General features: G+C 45.4%; 1 protein-coding gene and 1 long non-coding RNA gene across 3 annotated transcripts in view; one reads left to right on the top strand and one right to left on the bottom strand.

Moving 5' to 3' along the window:
• The first annotated feature begins 47 nt into the window (after positions 1 to 47).
• The window catches only part of LOC115074948, a 13,018-nt gene continuing 1,968 nt past the window's right edge, over positions 48 to 11,097 (top strand). The window contains exon 1 of the long non-coding RNA XR_003852385.1: positions 48 to 205. This is a non-coding gene — a long non-coding RNA (uncharacterized LOC115074948). The remainder of the gene's footprint in view (positions 206 to 11,097) is intronic.
• LOC115074946 (peptidyl-prolyl cis-trans isomerase FKBP8-like) overlaps positions 7,862 to 11,097 on the bottom strand; it is a 22,342-nt gene continuing 19,106 nt past the window's right edge. The window contains exons 5-6 of one of the 2 annotated variants that reach the window (XM_029574952.1): positions 10,410 to 10,565; positions 7,862 to 9,187 (exon numbers count right to left, since the gene is read on the bottom strand). In XM_029574952.1, the coding sequence (XP_029430812.1) occupies positions 9,101 to 9,187; positions 10,410 to 10,565 (243 nt within the window). In that variant the 3' untranslated portion in view covers positions 7,862 to 9,100. Of the gene's footprint in view, positions 9,188 to 9,804; positions 10,064 to 10,409; positions 10,566 to 11,097 lie in introns of those variants that run through there. The other variant, XM_029574953.1, reaches the window with a different exon arrangement.

The raw sequence follows: 11,097 nt of genomic DNA, 5'->3' as shown, positions 1-11,097 counted from the left end.
CCCGCCCGCTCGCTCCTCAGGTCGTTTCTGAGCGGGCGGAAGCTACTGTTTGGGTCGCGCGGTGGCGAGCGGGGTTTGTACCGTCTCCCACCAATAGGAAGCGAATAAACTGCAAAGGCGGGCCGACTTGTGTCCGAGTGCTGGCGCGGAGACGCACGTGTCTGTTGTGACACCGCGCCGCGCCGTTTGTTTTAATGAACTTGCGGTAAGATGTTGCGCTCTCTTAGCGTTTGTCTCCAGTCCGTACTGATGATGCACGCGGTTATTAGCACGGTCCTCTTGTTTGAATCGCAGTTCTAATGTTTTGGTTTCACGGTTTATTAGAGAATAAACCACATCAGTAAACTAGCGGATGCCCTTCATTGGGTAAACAGTACTTTGTTCTTAGTGTTTTGAGAGCAGAATAAGCTTAGGATGTTGTTGCTGTGACTCGTAAAGTGGATTCTAGCTTTAATAGTTGTCTGTCAAAATCTTGCTGACGGAGAAGAATAATCCGGTTGAGCGAAACCCCCATCCTCGTCATGACTAACAGTGAAACAGCAGTCGGTGCAGAAGTGTGAGACTGACCTGCATTAACAAAAATGTGTGGCACCCCAGCCTCCACGGCGATAGTAATGCAGGCATGAAGAGGATTTTTACGGCGAAAAGGAAAGCCCACAAGGGGCAGAGACACATGTGAAGTGACACAATGGGCCAATTCCTTCTATTTTTAAGTGCAGGAGAAGGGAGAAGGGCACCCTGTCCAGTTAACTAACTGCCTGGTCTGCAGCCTGCCTGGGGTGGCCAGACCTCTTCCACTGCTACTGTTCCATCAACACCATCATTATCATTTACATATGACATGCTTTTCCACCAAGAGAGTTCAAAGTGAGCTATAATTAGTTAAATAATCAGATACAATACATCAGATCAGGAGGTAAAAAGATGAACATAATACTTCTTTTAAATACAAACTCCAAAAAGTGTGACCCAGAGGCGGGAGCAGACACTGTAAAGATTAGAGTCAGTGATTTGCTTAGTAGCTCTGGTTAAGTATCTTGTAGGGCAATTCTCTCAGTCCAGAGAGGTACAGATGTTGGGTCTGATAAAAGGTTTTAGAGGTTTGGGAACAGTGATTGCAGATGTTAATGGCTGGTGCCAAAAGCTGCCTCAAACAGCCATGTTTTTAATAATTTTCTGAAAGATAAGAGGTTAGGGCCCAGCCTGATATAAGGAGGCAGGGAGTTCTAGGCAGAGCTTGTGAAGGTTCTCTTCCTAGTGCTGGCAAGGTGCATGGTTCTCGGGGTCATAAGGCAGGCTTGCAACAACGATGATAGTTGGCGGGAGGGCTCATAGCATGTAATGACATTGTTGAGGTATGATGGGGCCAGGATCTTTAATTTGTGCGGTAAGCTTTTCAGGACTAGGGTGATGTGGTCAAATTTATGTACCATTATTGTCAGGCAGGCTCTACTTTCTGTATACGTTGTATATAGTGTTTTAGGGTGTTGGGGTGACCTACATAGTGATCCAGGTGACAGATGACAGTAGCACAAATAGAAGTTATGAAGGCAGCATTGTCCAGTTATGATCAGAGGAGGAAGAGCTTGCAAAGGTGAAAGAAAGCAGCTTCAGTTATTATGAGGACCTGAGCTTTGGTTGTGATTTGGGATTCTAGTATGAAGCCAAGACTCTCTTGAGCTGAGAGTAAGAGTTCCTCCAAGGATTGCTTTTGGGAGAAGGAGAACAGGATCTTTCTTTTCCCCAACGTAGAGCATTTCTGTCTTTTGGGAATCAAGGCTTACTTTATTTTGATATAGCTAATTGGTGATTTTCTTAAGGCATCATTCATGTGAGTGATGATTTGATCCTGATTAGTATCCATAGGGATGAGGAGTTGGATGTCATCCAAGTAGGCGTAATGGATGATGTGGCAGCCCTTGATGAGTTTACATAGCGGGGTTAGTTATATATTGAACTGTGTGGGCAAAAGGACGGAACCTTGAGGCACTCCACAGCAGAGCAAGTGCAGTTAAGAGAGCGCTGTTCCCATAGAGACAGTTTTGGTCTAGTGTTGGAGAAAGGATGAAACATAGAAACATATAGAAACATAGAAATGACGGCAGAAGAAGACCAAATGGCCCATCTAGTCTGCCCAGCAAGCTTCACACATATTTTCTCTCATACTTATCTGTTTCTCTTAGCTCTTGGTTCTATTTCCCTTCCACCCCCACCTTTAATGTAGAGAGCAGTGATGGAGCTGCATCCAAGTGAAATATCTAGCTTGATTCGTTAGGGGTAGTAGCCGCCGCAATAAGCAAGCTGCACCCATGCTTATTTGTTTTACCCAGACTATGTTATTAGCCCTTATTGGTTGTTTTTCTTCTCCCCTGCCGTTGAAGCAGGGAGCTATGCTGGATATGTGTGATGTATAAGTCTTCTCCCATGCCATTGAAGCAGAGAGCCATGCTGGATGTGCATCGAAAGTGAAGTATCAGGCACATTTGGTTTGGGGTAGTAACCGCCGTAACAAGCCAGCTACTCCCCGCTTTGTGAGTGCGAACCCTCTTTTCTTCTCCCCTGCCGTTGAAGCAGAGAGCTCTGCTGGATGTGTGAAGTATCAGTTTTTCTTCTCCCCTGCCGTTGAATCAGAGAACTTTGCTGTATATGCATTGAAAGTGAAGTATCAGGCTTATTTGATTTGGGGTAGTAACCGCCGTAACAAGCCAGCTACTCCCCTCTTTGTGAGTGTGAATCCTTTTTTCCACATTTCCTCTTGCTGTTGAAGCTTAGAGCGATGTTGGAGTCACCGTAAGCCTGTGTATGTTTATTTAATAAGGGTATTGACTCCAGGCAGTAGCCATCATTCTGGCGAGTCACCCACTCTTCATTGGCAGCCTCTTGACTTTATGGATCTACAGTGTTTATCCCACGCCCCTTTGAAGTCCTTCACAGTTCTGGTCTTCACCACATCCTCCGGAAGGGCATTCCAGGCATCCACCACCCTCTCCGTGAAGAAATACTTCCTGACATTGGTTCTGAATCTTCCTCCCTGGAGCTTCAAATCGTGACCCCTGGTTCTGCTGATTTTTTTCCTTCGGAAAAGGTTTGTCTTTGTCTTTTGATCATTAACACCTTTCAAGTATCTGAAAGTCTGTATCATATCACCTCTGCTCCTCCTTTTCTCCAGGGTGTACATATTTAGATTCTTCAATCTCTCCTCGTACGTCATCCGTTGAAGATCCTCCACCTTCCTGGTCGCCCTTCTCTGTACCGCCTCCATCTTGTCTTTGTCTTTTTGAAGGTACGGTCTCCAGAACTGAACACAGTACTCCAGGTGAGGCCTCACCAAGGACCTGTACAAGGGAATAATCACTTCCCTTTTCTTACTCGATATTCCTCTCTCTATGCAGCCCAGCATTCTTCTGGCTTTAGCTATCGCCTTGTCGCATTGTTTCGCCGACTTCAGATCATTAGACACCATCACCCCAAGGTCCCTCTCCTGCTCCGTGCACATCAGCCTAGGCAAGTGCCAAACCAGCCAACTCTATATCCTGCAGACAGGTGAAGAGAAAATTGTGATGTGCTTTGTTAAAGGCTGCTGAAAGATCCAAGAGGATGAGTAAGGCTGGTTTCCTATGTTCGAGACAGAGCCAGCGTTCATCCACTAGGCTTAGTAGTGAGATTTTGGTACTGTTGTGTGGCCGATAGCTATGATAGTACCACATTTTCAGTGACTTAAGGGAGGAAGTTGTTCAGTTCGTTGAGGTCAAAATTAGTCTTTTTCAGTGTAGGTTTCATGATTGTTCTTTTCAGGAAATTTGGTGATTGGTCTTCTGCAAGTGAGGTGTTTGATATGGTCTGAATACGGTGGAGCAGTCCATGTTTAGCTTTTCTAATGAGCCAGGCAGGGTAAGGGTCCTCTAAGTAGGTGGTTGGGCTGAGGATGAACAGGGAGTCGATGCCTTGTATTGAAAGTGGACAGAAGGTGGTCAAGATTTGTGATGGTGGGGTCTGTTTTACCTGTGTTTGTTTTGTGCTGGCATTTTTTTCAGTTCCGTTCGAATATGGGCGATCTTCTCTGTGAAAAATTAGGCTAGTTTGTTACAGTGGATCATCATTGTGAGGGAGGAAGGTATGGGGGATTTGAGGCTACAAGAGATTGTTAATGGTTTGGAATAGTTCTTTACAGTTCTTCTTGGTTAATGCTTCTGGTGTCTTCTGCACTCATTCCTTTCAGTTTGTGACTTTGATTTCTGCCATTTTCCTTCACGTTTTCTTCCAGTTCTCTTCATTGCAGCCAGATCCTAAGAAAACCGGGGGATTGGGTTTGGAATTTTTAGTGGTGACAATTTTCAGAGGTGTGGTGGTCTTGTTGATGGCTGATTTAAGGTCATTGTTGCAAGCATCTACTAGGGTGGCAGTAGGAAGGGAGCCCTCATATGAGCATGGTAGGGCGAGCAGAAAGGATTCTGGTCAATTTGGGATGTTAGGCAGACAGATTTTGTGGTCCTTTTCCTGTATGCTTTCCGGTTAAGAGAGGGTTACATATCAAAATGTACCAGATGATGATTACCATAGTTCAGGAGAACTGGATGATCTGTAAGTCCCTTGGTGCATATTCATCTCGTAGCGGTAATGGTGCATTATCAGATCAAGGATGTGTCCAGACTTAAGGGTTGGTTTATCGATTAGCTGAGCAAGGCCACAAGATTCTATGGAGATAAGAAACTCCTATGGAAGGTTCAGGTGTTGTTCATCAACAGGTTCCTTGGGTGATCTAGGATAATATAGAGCTTCATGGTTACTTGAAAGAGGGTGATAAAGTAGGAAAAATCCCCATTTGGAGTGAGCATCCACCTGGAGGAGGATGAATTCGTTGACCTCTAAATTTTATGTAGGGAGAGGCTCATCGATTTTCTGGAGATGATGGCTACCCCTTTGCCTTTCTTTGGCGTGGAGTATGAGCAAAAGTGTCATCTCATGGACAGGTTTCATTAAATTGTGGTCTTATGTCCAGGTTTCTGTAAGGCATAAGATGTCTGCATGCTGATCAGTGAATAGGTCATGGAGCTGGCTAATCTTGATGTGGATAGAACAGGTTGTCAATAGTGTTCTTGTCCCTTGGGGATAGACCAGTAATGGATGTCCAGAAGGAAGGTCTGAATAGGGGATTTGGCCTGTGGAGGGGAGTTTATAGTAAGGTGAGTGTTTGCCTTGGTAGGTAGGTAGGAGTAAGATTCTATGTGTAGCACACTTTCAGCTGGCATAGTGGTGGAGTGCAAGGTTGTGTGCGCACAGGAAGATTGGTGGGGTGCAAAGGGTATTAATTTATTGCAGTGGGGTACAGGCTGCCCAGGAGGTAGTGATTCAGAATGAGTCACATCTAGTGCTCAGTGCACACTGGCAGTGAAAGAGTGGGGGTGCATAATCACCTAGGGCACACCCTTTGGTACAACTCTTCAGCATCAGAACCTACCAGCAGGAGGCCCTAACCTACTGCAGCCCTTGATGAGTCTGGCCCTAGTGGATGGCATTGGTACCTGGGGGAAGAGCTTGCAGTGGGTGGACAGAGATGATCCCAGGGCATCATGGAATAGCACACAGGATGTGTTATATCCAGTACTCGGTGCAGGCTTTTCCTCTTCGACTCAGCCTGGGGATAAAACAGAGGCTGGAATTGTCCGGAGCAGACAAATGAGGATATGCACAAAGCAGGGCCTGGTTTTCTATGATTATAACAGCCTTTCCCAAGCAGTTTGCCTGCCATGGCACACTGTGCCTTCAGACCTAATCAGGATTACAACAGAACAGGCCCAGCTCCAGACCAGCGCCTCACAGCAACAAGATTTACCAGTGATCTCTCTTTAAACATGCATGTCGTCGGAGCCCAGAGGTGTGGCATGGATAGCTAGGCCTCCCTTTGGGCAGTGCACACAGCACCTTCTCATCTTCCTCCTTTGAGCGCTTCAAGCTCTTGTCTGATCCCCGGGCTTAGTGAGACAGGGAGGGTGCACAGTGAACGCTGGACGTGACTCACCCTGAGTGTTGGGAGCAGCAGCATGCAGGAGCCAAAGTAACTAACTGAGCCAGCTGCTTCTTCCTTCTCCGGCACTTTGCTAGGTCTCCCATCCTCATCCATCAAACCACTTCAGATGCTCCAGAATGCGGCAGCCAGAATCCTGACAAATTCCAGAAGAAGTGAGCACATCTCTCCCATTCTAATAAATCTACACTGGCTGCCAATACACTACAGAATCCTACACAAGTCCATCACCATCATCCATAAATCCATCCACTCCCAAGCCCCTCTCAACCTCCAAATCCCCCTCAGACTACACACATCTTCCAGACCCATCAGAGAAGCCTACAAAGGATCCCTGACTGTTCCCCCAACTAAATCTACACTCCATATGGCACTCAGAGACCGGGCCTTTTCTACAGCGGCCCCTCTCTTTGGAATACCTTACCACCCGATCTTAGACTTGAACCTTGCCTATTAACATTCAGAAAAAGGCTTAAGACTTGGCTATTTAAACAAGCCTTTCCCGAGTCTAATATCCATTGAGAGACCTTACTGCACTTTGTAAATAATCCACCTCTGTAAAGATTTATATTTATTCTTGGCTATTCTTGTCTCCTTCCTCCCCCAGTTTCAACAACCCTGTTAAGTTGTAACTTTTGCTTCCTCTGCACTTGTTAAAAGAACAAAGTTATTGCACCCCCTGTTGTTTGTAAACCGGCATGATATGATTGTATCATGAATGCCGGTATAGAAAAGCTTTAAATAAATAAATAATGTAGAGGAACTGGTCCACTCGCTCCCTTTTGTTTTCAAACTTGGAAGAGACTGCAGGTGCTCCCAGTGCTGCCTTAGCTCTTTTGACCATACGAGTCCTCTCCATGTCTGCATTGCCATCCCCTGAGGGGCTGGTGTGCCACGCGACATTTTTGTTCATGTCGGTAGGTGTGCCCTAGGCATGAAAAGATTGGGAAGCATTGCCTTAAAGGTTCTGACGTGCCTGATTCAAGCCTAAGGGTAATCTGAATGTATCTGGTACCTTTCACCCGGACAGCACGGCCACGGCGCCTTTAATTTTACACATGCGGTCACTTTCTATTTCTTTTTTTTTTTTATTTATGAATGATCAAAAAACAAAAGCAAGACAAAATCTTGAAATGGCAAATAGGAATTGAAGACACAGTTGTACACAGGGAATCAAAGCTAAAAATTATTATAAATCTAAATCCTCAAATACTGGGGGGATACAAGATCACAACCCAGGGAACAATATGCACCAGTAATCAAAATAATCAATAGTTCTAGCAGCCTTATATCCAAACCGAACGCAGCCTTACTGGAGTTTTAAGGTGGCGTTGTATCAGAAACATATATATAGAAACATAGAAGTGACGGCAGAAGAAGTCCAAACGGCCCATCCAGTCTGCCCAGCAATCTTTCACACCTATTTGTTTTCATACTTATCTGTTACTCTGACCGCTGAGGTCAGGGCCCTTATTGGTAACTTTTTGGTTCCAATTCCCTTCCACCCCCCACCATCGATGCAGACAGCAGTGCTGGAGCTGCATCTAAGTGAAGTATCTAGCTAATTGGTTTGGGGTAGTAACCGCCGTAATAAGCAAGCTACTCCCGTTTGTTTACCCTGCCTGTGCAATTCAGTCCCTGTTGGTTGTCTGGATATAAATCCTCTTTACTTCATTCCCCCGTCGTTGAAGCAGTGAGCTGCGCTGGATATGTATTCTAAGTGAAGTATCATGCTTAATTGATTCGGGGTAGTAACCGCCATAACAAGCAAGCTACACCCACACTTATTTGTTTACCCAGACTATGTAATTCATTCCTTGTTGGTTGATGCTGAATATACATCATCTTTTCTTCATTCTTCCTGCCGTTGAAGCAGAGAGCTATGCTGGATGTGCATTGAAAGTGAAGTATCAGGTTTATTTGGTTTGGGGTAGTAACCACCATAACAAGCCATTCTAGAAATTTCTATTTTGTTGCTTAGAAAGTGTGGGGGGGGGGGGGGGGAATCACAAAAATCATAAATTTTTCTATCCTTGATCAAACATTTACAGGGGAATTTAAGAAAGAAAACTGCCCCCAATTTAAGAACCCTAGCGTGCATAAGAAGAAATTGCTTTAATTTTTTCTAAATCTGTTTTTGCGACGTTGGGGAATCCTTTAAGCTGTAAAAAGGAATCAGAGCGATAACGAAAGAAAAGCCTTAATATTTAGATTTATTTTTTTTGTAATTTTAGATTTTTTTTATGTTCTGCTTTTCGCACTTTTTCAGTGCTTCAAAGTGGATCACATTCAGGTAGCGTAGGTATTTCCCTATCCCCAGAGGGCTCACAATCTAAGTTTTGTACCTTAATAGCCGGTCCCTGTGGAGTTCTAAAGGCAAAGATACAATCAGTGTGGCTGGAGTGGCCATTTCACTGTCTGACATCTCTAGCAAGGCCAAAGCACCAGATTGGGACCTTCAGTAGGAATTAATGATGTCACTTGAGTGTTCCCCTTTTAATTCTTCAGCCCTTTTAAATGGGGGAGCAGCCAGAAAGCTGCCCTAAAGATAGCCAGGGATATCCAGCAGTATTCCTGTACCGCTGAATATCCTTGCAAAGTTAGCCAGATAAGTTTGTCCAGCTAACTTGCTAGCTGGCCAGCAGTTCAGTATCGACCTCCGTGTTATCATTAATGCTATGCGATTATAGTGGATCACCGACTGATCACGAGACAGAGAAATTTAATTGTGCCCTTCCTCATACCTGGGGCTGATGAGAGGGCATGAATTCTGACTCGGCGCCCGCCTGTCCAGTCTAGTTCTTAGGATACGCACAGTTTAATATGCATTAGATACATTTGCATACACTGTCTCCATATCCATTGTGGATATTCTGAAAACCAGACTGACCAGATGGTTCCCAAGGAGAGGGCTGGGAACGGCTGTTACAGATTGCAATGTTATTTTTACCCCAGCTTGATAGATATGTCACACTGAAAGCAATCAGATTGAAGGGACGAAAGGAAACAACTGCTGAGCTGGTGGATGTAACACTGAACGCGCTGATGTACTAACAGTAGCTACATCTGCATTCATCAGCTTTCCTCAGTAAGAGACATGGCCGCTATGACGCTGGCCACAACCGTAATGATGGCTCCCAATATTGCTATCCAGGGCATGATCTGGAAAGAAAGGGAGAGTTGATGCCAGTTAGCTGTCACCAGGGCTGCTCTATCTATGATTGTGTAAGAGGCAGTCAGTTTCTGCATTGGAAAGATATAGGTCTGTATGAACTGATTGTTAAATTTTATTTATTTATTTATTTATTTATTTATTAATTATTTTTATATACCGACATTTGATCTGAGATATCCCATCCGTTTACATTCAGGAACTGTAGGTAAACTGTAGGTATTTCCCTATCCCCAGAGGGCTTACAATCTAGCAGGCCAATTCAGAAAAACGCGTGGGAGAGCTGGCGAACGCCCGCTCTCCCGACACGCGCACAGGCCACTCTCCTGGGCGCGCGATTCAGGAGGGTGGCCTATGCAAATGAGGGACACACTAGGGTCCCTAGTGCCTCTTTTTTGACGGAAGCGGTGGCTGTCAGTGAGTTTGACAGCCGACGCTCAATTTTGCTGGCGTCGGTTCTCAAACCCGCTAACAGCCACGGGTTTGGAAACCAGACGCCAGCAAAATTGAGCGTCCTGTTTTCAAGCCGCGGGCCGATTTAAATTTTTTTTTTTTTTTTTTTTACTATTTTAAACTTTTAGGACGTGCATGTTGCAGGTGCACGTTTTCAACACGCTATTCCCCCTTATTCAGTAAGCTCTACCCTTTACTGAATAAGGGGTGCAAGTCTTGCCACAGACGTGTCAGTCCTTAGATAAGGGGGAAGAGGAATAGCCTAGTGGTTAGAGCAGTGGGCTACGAACCCTATCTTTCTATACTCTGTGTCAATACTGCATTTCATTCCAAAACCACCCTCCTTGTCTGAATGAATCTCCCTATTTTTATTTCATTTTGCTTGAAGACATTGCCAGATCCTAGTTTTCATCCTGAAAGTATGAAAAATGGTTAATGACTGTGAGCAGTGTGAACAGAGGGATCCCAGGCAGAGTGTGAAGCATCGCCTGTCCCGGAGAGAGTGAGGCCCATTGGTGCGGACAGCCGAGAGTGGGAGTGATCCCTCAGCAGAGAGTGGGAGTGATCCCTCAGCCGAGAGTGGGAGTGATCCCTCATGACAGCAATTTCTCTGTGACCCAGAAGACTATAAGTCCATTTACAGGATTTCTCTTTAATCAGTATGCGAAGCTGGTAATGGGGCCTGTGAATGTCATCATGAAATGGCAATTCTGTGTGAAATGGTAACAGAGGCACTTGGTGGTCGGGGGGAGAACTTACCCATTTCCTGGTGCTCTGACGTTTCGCTGGCAGCAGCGGCTTCAGGTCGTCCCCGAGTTTTAGGAGAGCTTTGCTTTTGGGTTTTCCTTTGGGCCTTGACGTCCCGGGCTCTCCTTTTTGCCTCCTCACCAGTTTTGAAAGTTCTGCATGGATGGCCTGAGAGAGAGAGAGAGATCACACTCCGCTAATCCCGATTCACTCCAGGACTTTATAAGAAATGCAGCTCTGATCGCCCGTACAGAACCCCCAGCTACACTTACAGGGGGTGTGTAGGAAGGGAAAGAGAGATGGGAAGAGATCCAAGCCTAGCCCTGGGGTGGGTTTGGCTCCGCAACGTGCTTTGCCTTTCCATGACTGGATTTTCATGGAAGAGCTTGCCACAACTCCAGCACTGGGTCCTTTGCAGCTGTGCAGTAACTCAATCCTGTGCCAAACCAGACTTCATGGAAAAGGGATTCTTATCCTAAGACTGCCCTGCCAAGGCATGTTCTGGACATCACACGATTCTTTGTTTTCCACTCATCCCAGAAGCTGACTGCCAGCTTGTAAACCGGGGCAATTACAACACAAGAGAGAGAGAAAAATAATCAGATGCAGAGAATATCTTAAAGCTAGTTTAGAAGCTTTTGGAACTAATTCTGTTTTCCTTTTGGATCTTGGTTTGCCTTAATCCTATCCCATAACGTTT

This window comes from Rhinatrema bivittatum, chromosome 13 (assembly GCF_901001135.1).
Source record: "Rhinatrema bivittatum chromosome 13, aRhiBiv1.1, whole genome shotgun sequence".
Classification (NCBI taxonomy): domain Eukaryota; kingdom Metazoa; phylum Chordata; class Amphibia; order Gymnophiona; family Rhinatrematidae; genus Rhinatrema; species Rhinatrema bivittatum.
This window is presented reverse-complemented; position numbering and strand designations above follow the sequence as displayed.